The sequence below is a fragment of the Uloborus diversus genome, chromosome 4, assembly GCF_026930045.1.
Source record: "Uloborus diversus isolate 005 chromosome 4, Udiv.v.3.1, whole genome shotgun sequence".
NCBI lineage: Eukaryota > Metazoa > Arthropoda > Arachnida > Araneae > Uloboridae > Uloborus > Uloborus diversus.
In genome coordinates this window covers 183,509,270-183,522,976 of record NC_072734.1, presented here as the reverse complement: position 1 = coordinate 183,522,976, position 13,707 = coordinate 183,509,270, and the positions used below count along the sequence as shown (strand labels likewise).

Here is a 13,707-nt window from a genome sequence, read left to right as displayed (position 1 = left end):
CTTTTCTTGTTCAAAATGTGCAAACGTTTTTAACTTTTAGAACTAAAGCCTTATTGAATTCAAATGAACATGAAACACCAGTTGACCTCGTGGTTGCTGTTCAAAACCTTCCACCACTACCTTGTAAATACGAACTGGCTCATAAAATTCACTTCGATAACAAGAGATGGTTGCAACGTATTCATGGGCCACTGCAACACTAGTTAGTAAAATACATTACCCACCATACCATTTGTTAAATACATTACCAGCGCAAAATGCGTATTATATAAATCCAAACATATGACTGTCTGCTACTGGTCACCTTACTCTTTTTGAGGCAGTGAGGAGCAAAGGGATGCAAGTGGCAAAATTAAAAATTTAGAGATAACCAGTAGAAATCATAGGTGAACCTCTCTTCTGTCTTTGGGCAAGAGATGGTACTAGTAGTCCTGGTAGGTGCTGCTGTACAGTACAATTTAGAAAAAAAAATAATGAAAGACTACCTAGAACGTTATCTTTATAGTTGTTTTACTCGAAGCTTGAAAATGTCCACTTACATCCCTTTGCTTCTCGCTGCCTGATTTATGTTTTTTTTTTTTTTTTTTTAATTTCATTGGCTGTAAATTTTTATTATAATGTTGCATACACATTTGAATAAACTACATTTTTTACATTTCAATTTTATTTATTAACAGATGCACCAGCGTGTAAACCCAAGCAAAAGAATCTATACGGCGTTGCCAGAAATGAAGCTGTCAATGTCAGCTGCGAAGTTGAAGCTGATCCAAATGACGTTGCGTTTCGGTGGGCACTTAATAATTCGGTAGAAAACCTTGACTTGCACAATTTCACGTCGGAAGGTACGCATAGTGTACTGACTTATGTTCCAAGAACTATGCTGGAATTTGGAGCAGTGTTATGTTGGAGCAAAAATGCAGTTGGAGAACAGAAAGAGCCCTGTGTTGTACGCATTATACCAGCAGGTAATTTGGTTTCCTTTACATGTTGTAGTTAATTAAACTACTTCATAAATCAAATAAAAAGAAATGACTATATTTGGTCAGAATATTAAAATCAGAATACGAATAGCAACTAAGAGTCTTGACGTGTATTAGAATCAAATTTATTTCGATCAACTCATAGTAATCGCAGGTCAAAGCCCTTTAGATTTAAATTCATTGAAATTTGGAACAAAAATATTTTCTTCGATGATTATTCGAAATTCAAACAGATTTGTTTAGAATTTGAATTATAATTTTTTTAGTTCTAATCTCCATCAAATTAGTTTACAACCATCTCGGGATTTTCATTATCTGAACACAAATAGGAAACTTTCCTTTGCAGATAAGTATTGGGCAGTTTTTTATGTATTACCAATCACTTTTAAAAATACGTCACGATATTTCCCCATGCTCTTTTTGAAATGTTATAAATGCGCACCAAGTATACGCAAATGAAGGAAAATAATGCTTTTAATTTTGCCGTTATTTTTTCATTGGTTTTTACCGATTCAATCAGATCAACTCACAGTAAATATACCGACTTTCCGGGTAGGCCTACATAGACTGAAGTTTAGTCATTGTCATGGACCCTTCAGTCAAGACTAGTCAATGACGGCGCTGGACTTGGATATCATCTCTTGAAGCGGGGAGTGCAAGCACGCTGGTAGCTAAAGCAAATTCAGCATACCAACAAGAGTTTGCAGCCACGGAATAATTCATCTCGATAACAATCGATATATGTACTACAAATGCTGGGTGAAGCCTTAGTATTTGAAAACAACAGCATCGAATCACTTAGTAGTTAAAGACGTTTAGCATATAAATATTTTTCAATTTAACGACCGGAATTTTTTTATACTTATTGAATACATATTTTACACCATTTTTGGACATTTATGTTTCTTCAATATATGCTTTCTCTTTTCTAAACTTCATACCTTTCCTACCAGATTGTGTTCAGATAAGTGCAAATATGTTTATATTGTTTTTCATTTTACCTCTCTTTCTTGGTAGACGTAGCGAACAGTGAAGAAAAAGAAATGTGAAGATATAAAGAGTTAAATGAAATTGCTGTAATTCTACTGAAATTATAAATTTTAACAGTTTTATCAATAAAGTTGCTAATGCATGTTTGGCGTATTCCTTTTTTGCTCCTAAGGAGTTAATTTTAACTTGGGGAAAAAAGTTCATCAAGTAAATATCCTTGACAAAAACTTTAAATTATTTTTTTTTTCATATGTAATGATCCTAATAGTTTCTTCTGTGCACTTTTGTGTTTATTTGCTTGTAGTTTTAATATCATAAATTTTTATTGCGTGGTTACAAAACCAATCATGCGTTTCAGAAGGATAATGTAAATCTTCCAAAATTGTTACAAGCAAAAAAAAGGCGAAATAGTTTCTTTGAACGAATTTAATCAAATAATTTTTTTCACAAAGCTATATTAATAAATAAATTGACCTTGATGTAATTTGCTTTCGGGCAAAAAGTTATTTAGTGTTTATCATTTTTTTTTAACTTTCTTTACTTAATATTTTAATCTATTAGTGTTAGAAAAGTTAAAAAAAAAAAAAAAAAGCTGTTGTTGAAAACTGATCAAAAATATTGCTTCTAAAAATATACAAAACACGCCCATAAAGTTGATAATAAATATTATTTATTATTTTTTGTTTATTTATTTAGTTATTGATGTAATTTTCTTTCATTTTTGTTATTTTTATTTCTTAATCATTCATTTATTTAATAATCAAGATTGCTTATTTATTTTACTGCCTTGACTGGGCATTTCCTTAATTATTTGATATGTTGTCTATGTCATAGTTGTATAGCGAGTCACATAATATATTGCTTTATGTGGTCAATGAGCAGGAGGTAGGTCGAAGTAGCATAGCCGCTACTAGAAATAAAGTCATTACATGATTAACAACTGTGTAGCTTAAGTTCGTTTTTCCTAATATATTCATTCAGCGACTTAAAATTTTGATTACCTAATAATAGCGAGGGGAATAGATATGAAGAATATATTGATTATTAATGGGAGTCATAAAAATGCACTGCAAACCAATGGTTCTACCAACGGTCAATCGAAGGGTAAAGTTAGCAAATACTTTAAATGAAAACACAAGCACTGCTACATTGAACAGAGCTTCATTTTTATTTGTTGTAAAATAAATAACATTTTTTTTAGTCAGAAAAGAGCGGTTCTTTCTTCGACAAACAAAACCGATCGTGCATTGCATGAATGTAATTGTAATGTTCGCATTTTGCTAATCATGTTTAAAGATTTAAGATACTGGAGATATTTGGTTATCATATCTAAGTTATTTTGTCCTTACGAAACATTAAAATAATGTAACGCTTATATTTTCTTTCCATCACTTTTTAATAAAAATATTGTGCTTGGTTCTCTTTTCCATTGAGGTTAAACATTCATGAAATTATCTTCCCCAATATGTTTTAAAACATGCAGTTCTAAGTGATTCTAGTTATTCTTTTTAGACACGAATTTCCCAAAACACTTTCACATTCGCTCTTATCTTAGCCAGTAATAACTATTTCGGTACATTTTGTTCCTTTAGGACCACCAGATCCAGTTCGAAATTGCATTGTAACCAACAGATCCCAAGCCTGGATCATGGTTGAATGTGAAGCAGGGTATAATGGAGGACTCTCGCAAAAGTTTCATCTGGACGTGTACAATTCCGCTGTTGACCACCTGCAGGTGAACATGAGTTCTAAAGACTCGCCTGTGTTCTCCGTGTCCAAGTTGCCGCCAGGGACTGCTTTTGTTCTGGTCATCTACTCCTCGAACGAGAAAGGGAAAAGCAGTTCGGTGGCACTGATGGGAACCACAATGCCAGTTAATGACTTAGATGGTGGTAAGTTGGGATTGATGTTTCTTACACATTTGAGTAATGCTAGTAATTTCGAATTTTTAATAGAAAGCAAATACTTAATTTTTAATAGAAAGCAAATACTTAATTTTTAAATAGAAAGAATTATATTGCTTTTATTAGCAAGTTTTGAATGCAAAATATATTTCTTACATTTTTGCGTATGCTAGTAATTTCAGAAAAAAATAGTTTTGATTTTTTAATCGAAAGAAATGATGAATTTATTTGCGTGCTGTAAGTGCAAGCTATGCATATTTTCATCAGATACAGTAATTACAGATTACTATAAAAAATAATAGTTTAAAAAACTAAAAAAACACGCTTAAGTAGCTAAAATGAACTAAAAAGTTAAAAATTATCTTTGGATGACAATTATATAAAGTAATTGACCAAACACTTAATTTTACTGTAATAAAAAAAGGCGTGGGGGCTTCTTATCAATTGACTTAAATTTTTTCCACTTGTTATCCATGCAAAAATGTAAATAAGCAGCCCCCCACGCTTTTTTTTTGTTACAGGAAAATTAAGTGTTTGGTCAATTACTTTATATACTTGTCATCCAAAGATTATTTTTAACTTTTTGGTTCATTTTGCTGCTAAAGCGTGTTTTTTTTTTAAACTATTATTCTGTTTTTTACTTTTTAGTTCATTTTGCTACAAAAACGTGTTTTCTTAGTTTTTTAAACTATTATTTTTTTTAAATAAGATTTAGATACTAAATATTGCTAACACTTGAAACTCTTAAATGAAATCTTTGTGCGTGTGTTCGATTTTTATAATGGAATGTATCTTAGTATTATGTTGCATTATTTGTCAGACATTTTGAATGCTTTCTGGTAAATCCCTGTGCAAACATTGTTACACTCCGCAGCTTTGAATTGGAAATTCTAATGAACCACTGGCTATTTGTCCAAAGGAAAGTTGGACCCACAAACATAACTACAAACATACAAGTTAAGCCAATAAAAGCGTGTTAAATATAATAAACTAATAACTTATTGTAAATAAATTAATTTGATTGTAGAATATGCCTTTTCGTAGGGCCTGAGGTTGCATTCCAAATTTTAAAAGAATCCGATCACAAAAAGTGGGCGAAAATTGAGTTGCAAGATTAGAAATTTAATTTCGGTGTAGATGGGATTAGAACGCACGCCCAATGAATCCCGAAGGTAGACGTCAGTGCAGATCCGCGCCTTAGACCGCTCGGCCACGACTGCTTATAAAGTGGTGGAATGTACTAACAGTAATAAGCCACTAGCTCTTATTCCATAGGAGAGTTACTGACAAACATACAAATGAAGATAATAAAAGCGTGTTGAAAAAGCAAATAATTTAATGTTTAATAGAAAGCAAATAACTGAATATTCAGTAAATTACCGCCCATTAGCCAGGGCTAAAGCAGAAATACGTGAAATACACCGCCAGCTCAGTCATTTCCAGCCGAAGACTGCAGTTCGAGCTGTTGAGTGCTAATAAGCACGAAACTGCAGTCTTCGGCTGGAAATGACTGAGCTGGCGGTGTATTTCAAATAACTGAATGTTTAACAGAAAGCAAAACATAACTTTTATTAACGTGTTATGAATGCTAAATATGTTTTCTACATATTTGAGTAATGAGACATTTCACAGCATTTTGGACAAGTGTAAGTCCTTAACGTGATTCTTTGTTTGCCATGAATATTTAATTTGCAGTATGATTAGCACATTAGTTTACTTTGTGTGTTGGTAACTCAAAAGGAAATAATGAGCTAATCAAGCAGTAATTTAAATATTTATGGCAAAATAGTGAATGTTTTGGACTCCACATAATTTTCCAAAGTACTCTGAAATGATCCTAATGCTAGTAATTTCAGTGGATAGTGTAACTTTATTCTTTTAATAGATAACAAATAGTTAAAAATTTAACATAAAGCGAAACTTGACTTTTATTAACGTGCTACAGTTAAGCCCGCTTATTAGAATATCGGTTAAAGGAATATCCCGCTTAATAGAATACATTTTCAATGTACTAAATAAATGTAATGGGTTATTTTTATTCCAGTTAATGAAATATCCCGCTTAATGGAATATTTTTTCGTAGCAAAATGACTATTCCACTAAGCTGATTCCACTGTATAAATACTAAATATATTTCCCTCATTTTTAAGCAATTAAAGTATTAGTATTTGCAGCAGTTGCATCACTTTAAAATTTTTTTATACAAAGCAAATAAGTAAACTTACTGCTAGAAAACCAACTCGCTGAAGAAATTCTGAACTGCGAATCGCAATGAAATATGTACTATTTAAAATGTGTATAGTTTTCAGTTCCAGTTTAAGCAACAACGTTTTATAAAAAAGAGAATATAATATTAAAATTTCGGATACTTCTGTATTATTATTAAATTATTTCATTCTAAAGTTTTCAATTTAATGCAGTACAAATGTTCTCACGTACATCAGAGCAGGGACCATCAACATTTTTTGAGTTGTAGATGCCTTATGGGAACCAATTCCTTTGTCAATCTTCTTTCAGTATGATATTTAGAACATAAAGACGGATTTACTTATTTATGTATTAGTATAAGCCATTTTTTTTTTTTTTTTTGGAAATTTAATGATAGCACAGTTCGGAAATTTTGTTCAATAGATCTATAAAATGCCTCAAGAATTGTAATTAAAATTTAGATGTGCCCCTTTATCAGTAAAAGAATGAAAAGAGACAAAAAATATATTATTTTCTGAAAAATATATTATGATTCGAAAATTGATTTCAAAATCAGTTCCGGCATATTGCGAAAAATTTGAGAATATGGATATGAGAACTCTCAAAAAAAAAAAAAAAATATTAATTTAATTTTTTCATAAGCTGCGCCACTTTGACATCAATAAAAGTAAAAATCACTGATTTATGATTCAGTTTGCTCCAATGTTTGTAAATTCTTCAAAAGACTCGTGCAAAACAAGAAAAAAAATCATTTTATATAAAAAGAAGGTTTTAAAAATTAAATTTGTCAGCAGTTAAACTAAAAATTCTGATCTAGCCTTACAAAGAACGCTGCTGTCAAATAAAGCCATATCTGAAAAAATGCAAAAAAAAAAAAAAAAAAATACTATCAAACTGCAAACAAAATAGCAAAATTATTTTGTCAATATGAAAATTCAATAATCCACATTTGATATACTCAAAAACATTTTTAATAGTTCCGTATTTACTCCAATAGAAAGAAAAAGGATGAATCGTAACATTCGAGGCACTGAAGAGTCGTCATTTTGCGTCTTTTTTCTTCTTTTTTATTTTTAGCCACATTTCGTATACATATGAGGGAGTGAGAAGCAAAGGGATGTAAGTGGACATTTTCAAGTTTAAATTAAAACGCGTTTAAAGATTACATCCTAGGTTGACTTTCATTGATTTTTTTTCTAAATCATGCTGTGCAGCTGCAACTACCAAGGACTACTAGTACCATCTCTTGCCCCAAGAGAAGAGGAGATGTTCACCTACCATGTGTACTGGTTATCTCCAAATTTTTAATTTTGTCACTTTCATCCCTTTGCTTTTCACTACCGCATATGTGCTGCGTTTTCCAGCTCATTATCATATCTTCCCCCGATCCATTGGTGTCTTAATACGGACACCAGACTCCTAATAATGTCAATCATGGCTTTAATTGGCTACAGTCTACTTATCAAGGGTTATCAAATCCCAGAAATAAACGGCAGCACACAGCAACATTATTCTTTTAGATTATGTCTAATACTTAAGCAAGGATTTCTAGAAATAATAACAACTTTTTTAATGCTCGTAAACTACAGTGAAGAGTGCAGAAATAAAATGTACTGTAAACAAAAAAAAAATGCGTAATGATAACAAGATTTTTTTTTTCTTTTGTAATAAATGTAGCTTTCCTTCTGTATGATGTTTACAAAATGCTTGTTTCTAACGGTTTATCAACAGTTAGGTTAACTCATGATTATAGTAGTCACGACTTAGTAATTTTTGCTATGCTGCGTAGCATTTTGGGGGAGGGGGAGTGGAGTCGTGATTTTTATTGGTTTAAATGGCCTCTATTTGGTCGACCTACCTTACTAAGAAAATCAATTCAAAATTTTCATCTGGCAAGCAGCAGATCACCCATCGTGTCAATTTGGAAAGTTTATCAAATTCGTTGAATATTTAACTATGTGCCTCTAACAAAAAAAAAAAAAATACGAAAGAAGAATAATTGGGTCGCAATTATGTGTTTACGTTCTAAATTTAAGTAAATTAATTAATTTTAAGTTCTAAAAGCAGGAGGAAGAGGAGGAAAGGGAAGCAGTTGTGAATGGGATTGTTCTTTAATTGTTTGTGTTTTCTTTCGTTTCTTTTGGCCTATTTTTTTCAGATATTGCATGCGTTTTCAAGGCGTTGCTTGCGTTTTTAAGTCATTGTTTACGTTTTCAAGGCAATACTTGATTTTCTTGCTTTATAAAAAAAAGCACTTTAATTAGTTTCCTATTTATTAAAGCAATTAAAATATTCATAACATTCAAACATTCAATAGCTTGATAATTTTCTTACAGAGTTAGCATTGATGGGGAGCTTAAGTCCTTTGGTAGCCATACTGATCGCTGTATTTGGTACACTCCTGGTGATAGGCGTTGTCGCTCTGGCACTAGTTCAAATTCGGAGGAGAAGGCCTCGGAAAGGTTTGTTCGCTTATTTAATCTTTGATTAAATATGACAGAATTATTCTCAAATGATTTGCAGTTGTATTGGATCGTGAGACCTTGTTCAGAATCTATTTTAAGCTGGCCAAGTTAATGATATTATAGAATGGATTTTGCCGGCCCGGAAAGACGACCGGAATGTTAAAATTCAGGATTTTCATTCTACTGCTGTAGTAGTCGCGATTAATATGTTCCGAACTAAACAGATTATCAAATATTGTTAAACTGGAAACACGCGGATGCTTAAAAGTTATATGAATATATCAACTAAAACAGTGGAAAGTGAGTTTTGCGTATTATTGAATTAATTTAGTCGTAACATATGAAATTGTAAGTTTTATTATGATTTGTTGATAAAACTTCTAGTTTCCTTAAATTAAACAAAATATTGTTTTGGCTTTCCTGAAAAGTCCCAGTTTTCACATTGGTTAGTTTAGCATGGTTTCCTGTTATATTGTCAGAATTTTGAAATAATGAGTTTAAGAGGCAGTATTTTTTTGCTTAAATTTTTACTTACTTTTAAACAGTAAAATATACTTTTTTTAAAATTTATTTGCATACATCCGATATGTATTACAATATTATAATGCGTACAAATTATTCTATAGCTCTGTAAAAAGGAATAACAAAATCCCATGTACACTTGATTGTTAGTATTCTTACATGTCCAATGTTATTCAGTAAAATATGTGATCTCTGATTGCTGGTTTAGATACTAATTTAGTTTTCAATAAAAACTGTGTTCATCTAAAATACAATGGTTGGGAACGAAATAAACTATCAAATAAATTAAATTCCATTAATTTCACGATAGCTAAAAACAATCGTCTTGCTGCAACTTGGATTCTGAAGAAAAGAAATTAACAAAAAGAGAATAAAGAAAAAAAACTTTTTTTTTCGTGTGATTTAACTTTTGAGCCCAATTTAGAATTCTGAACCCAAAATATGTAAACATGAAATTAAAAAAAAAATGTGTTATGTTATGCTTACATATATGTTTTAATCAATGAATTACTTAGAGTTACGATATAAAATCAGCTGAAAAAAACGCAGTTAAAACATTGTAATAATATTCTCATTTTCTTTTTATTATAGCACCATCACCAATAGAAGAAGATAAGATCAAGTAAGCAGGTTTTTTTTTTTATTTTAACACATATTTAACGTAAACATGTTTGGGTCATTCCACGAAAAACGGTCACTTTATCCCGCACGTGACGCTTTATATATTTCATTGAAAATTATGCTTAGAAGAAATGCTTTCCTGCTTAACAAATTACAAACTTATGCGTGATTTCTTTAAAAAAAAATGTCTTTATTACCCTTTACTTTTAATTATTATTAATTAATTTATTACTTTTTAATGAAATATGTGAACCGTTACGTGCGGGTTGACTTTTCCGTGAAATGGCCCATTTATTGAGGAAATTACAGATATGTCAGGATTTTACTTAAGTTGAAAGTAAAAGTTTTAATGAAAACATACATTTACTCAATTTATTATGGGTTTGTTATTTATTAAAACCATTCACAGTTTTATTTTAAAAGGTACTTATATCATTAGAGATAAAATGTATACCCGGGGTAATACAAGAATCAGTTTTTTGTCTAATTTATGTGCACAATCCAAAGACTTATGTGCACACTTTAATATCAAATGTTCAACAGTTGCTTTATTAAATATATCATATTATGATACTAGATACAATACAGTAATTTAAAAGACCTTAATGATCTTCACATTTTGAGCTTGTTTTGATAAAAATATTTATTACAGCGGCAAAAAAAAGTCATTGTTCAAATCCTTATTAAAGTGTTTCATCAAAACCAATAATTAAAATTATTTGACTAATAAAACATAAATAAGTGCCACTTACTCTGCCGTTATTAATGTTAAAAATGTAAGAAATGCAACTGATAAAAGGGTAATTGGGTTGTTTCCAATTTTATTTATTTTTTCTTTTTATTGTTTTTTTTTTAAACATTTTTTCTCCTAAAAAAATCTTAAACGACATTCAGCCGCTATTTTTATTTTCTCTGCTGACGTCACAAGTGAGCAAATTGCTAGGGTTACCAGACTACTAATAAATTACTCGCGGTGAAAATAATCATTAAAAGGTAGTATCTTGCCAAAACACAGAACTACGCGCTTCGGTTCAAGATGGCTTTCTTCATCACTTGTGACTTCACACGATGAATCAGATAGTTTAAAAAAAAAAAAAAAAAAAACTAAAAATTAAATGTTGCGAAAATAATAGTATTTTCGGAGTCCATGTGATTTTCTTTGCTTATTCTACCAATTTTAAAGACTAAAAGTAGTACTTTTGACTGAAGGAAACATTCCCATTATACTACAGATAATAAAGTCCTTCAAATGTGTCGATTTCAATAATACATAAGCTGATTTACTATTTTATAAAGAACAACTACAGGGAGTTCTGAAAAAGACTGACTGTTTCCAAAAATTTAAAACAGGAGAACGGTTATGATAAAAAAAAAAAACAAATTTCTGCAGAAAATTCATGTGGTGGGCGCTAAATTTTTTCCTTCAGAGTTCCAAATTTTAGTTAAAAATGTTTCAATAGATGGCGCTGCACATAGTAAGCCGGTAATTCAAAAAAGAGGAATTGAAATTAACCGGTTTTTCCTCCGATTGCGACATTAAATTACAACCGACGATTGTTTGAAAATATTGTTTTGTTCTTTTGTTCTATATTTTCGAAAAATTATAATATAATTTTCTATCTTTTTTTTTTTTTTTTGATTTACGGGCTTACTATCTGCAGCGCCATCTATTGGAAAAAATGTCAACTAAAATTTGGAATTCAGAGGGAAAACATTTACGGCCCACCACATGAATTTTCTGCAAGATTTTTTTTTTTTTTTTTTTAATCATTTACCGTTTTCCAGTTATAAATTTTTGAAAACAGTTAGTCTTTTTCAGGACACCCTGTATGTAAGTCAAGAAGTTATTAATATGTATCTTGAATAATTGCACATAAGAAATTATTTTGTACTGTCACACAAAAATTTAAAATTCATCCAATGGATATCAGTTACATTTTACATTAATTATTGTTATTGTTTATTTACTTAGGATTACTTCCTTACGTAATTCATGCACTCATTTTATTTTTCAGAATGAGTAAAAGTTGGAAGAAAGATTCAGACGAGTTGGTCGAAAACACTGTTGCATGTCCTGATGTAGTGCCGCCTAATAATAGTAAGTTTGATTTTTCCACTAAAAGTTTTTTTATCCGGTTACGTAATAAAAATTTTACTAATTCTTAAAATATAAAATTTAGTACTAACTGTTACAGACAAACGAAAAAAGTTTTTGAATTAAGTACACAGTTGGTAATAAGATTTATGTGACAAGGTGTATTCACAATTTTACACTTGCTGTCTGGTCAATTTTAAAATTGTTCGACAATGAAAACAAAAATGAAAAAGAAAAAACATACAACAACGTGATTGCATTGAAATTCATTGTACAGTGGAATCCCGTTACAAACAAACTTCAAAGTACCACAAATTTCATTCGTTGTATCGGGAATTTCGTTAAAAAGGAATTCAAATAATATAATGGCAATTGAATCGGGAATAAACATGTATTTCGTTGAAACGGAAATTTCGTTGTATTGGTATTCGTTGTACCAGGATTTCGCTGTATAAGCCACTAACTTCAGAAACAGAAAGTAAAAGTACTATTTTTTCAATCATTAAAACGTCTCCCATTGATTGTGTTAAAAAAAAAATAAATAAATAAATAAAAAAGCCATAATTGAAGAATTCGCAGAAACGATTTTTCGGGATGCTCTAAAAGATAATCGGGTGTTTTTATTATATAAACTAACACGAATATCTTCTTTTTTTTAAATTAAGTAACTGATTTCGAAATTTAGTTTCAAATAAATGTTATTACATTGAAATTGAGTAAATTTAATCCATTCCCTCATTTTTTTTTCTGATGTTAAGGAGAGCCCAACCAATCAATCAATTTTCAATTAATCAATTTCCAACCCCATTTAATTTTTACTGAATTTTATGTTAGTAATAAAAGAAGTGTTTTTATTGTCAAACATTTAAGGTCCCATTTGCATTGTAAGTTCGAAGACATTATTGTATCCAAAATAACTTAGCTGACATTTAGTGACATTCGTGGTAGTCTACAAATCTTTTAAAAGCGTAATAAATATGTAAATAAGAATAACACTCATTTATAGTCATTTTATGCAATATTCATTATACTATTTCAAAAAATGTTAATTTATTGCAAGTACACATAAGGATTACCAATAATTATAATCATCATTAAAAGAAAAGTTTTTTAAACGACATTTTGCAAATTTTCCAACTATGAAGTAAAATTTTGTATAGTGAAAAATAAAAAAGCTGCTTTATTATGCATTAACAAAACTACTTTCATATTTCAGTGTGTGATAGTGAAAGCCTAGAGAGTGCTTTAGTAAAGGAAGGTCAATCTCCTGATAGCATGAAATGTAGCAAGAACTACAGGAACTGTGTCGTGGCACTGAAGCGTTCATGGAGCTTAAAAGTAAGTCACAAACAACTCATTATTGCATCCGTAAAAATACGATTTCCAATTGAAATAATGTACAGTAAAACCATGGTATTATTTCATGCTATTATCTCCTGAAACCAGAGCAGTCAAAGATTTCCTCTTGAGCGGAGTTGTGATTTGGTCTAAATAAACACAATGATATCCTGGAGTTGGTAATAACAGTCCTCAGTTGTGTCCACATTGAAAATATGACTTTAAACTAATTGATCTGCTATAGTGTGTTTTAACTCCCAACATTCCTCACTGTGCAGTTGCTTTCGATAACAACATAAACGTGCTGATGTGTGCATCACATGACTTTCTTTTACTCCAACTTAATGATAAAAGTGCCTCGGAGTAAGCACAGAAACACTTTAAATATTGTCACCCCGTTTGTTGCGAACCGGAGCAAAAAAAATTTTTATACAGATAGTTTTTCCCAATATTGGCAATTTTAATGTGAGTCAATGGTTAACTCTCTAAATATGGCGTCAGGGCACGTTTAGAAGTAAGACACAGTAAGAACGTGCTCAAAGGTGCTCAGACGTCAACTCGTAAACTTGCCCCGTCACCAAGTT

At 30.7% G+C, this 13,707-nt stretch overlaps 1 protein-coding gene across 1 annotated transcript in view; it reads left to right on the top strand.

Annotated features, from left to right (window-relative positions):
• LOC129221038 (nephrin-like) overlaps positions 1-13,707 on the top strand; it is an 84,023-nt gene that overhangs the window by 51,127 nt on the left and 19,189 nt on the right. Inside the window, exons 9-14 of the mRNA XM_054855474.1 lie at positions 678-965; positions 3,563-3,862; positions 8,419-8,544; positions 9,661-9,691; positions 11,706-11,788; positions 13,002-13,123. Coding sequence (XP_054711449.1) covers positions 678-965; positions 3,563-3,862; positions 8,419-8,544; positions 9,661-9,691; positions 11,706-11,788; positions 13,002-13,123 — 950 coding nt within the window. The remainder of the gene's footprint in view (positions 1-677; positions 966-3,562; positions 3,863-8,418; positions 8,545-9,660; positions 9,692-11,705; positions 11,789-13,001; positions 13,124-13,707) is intronic.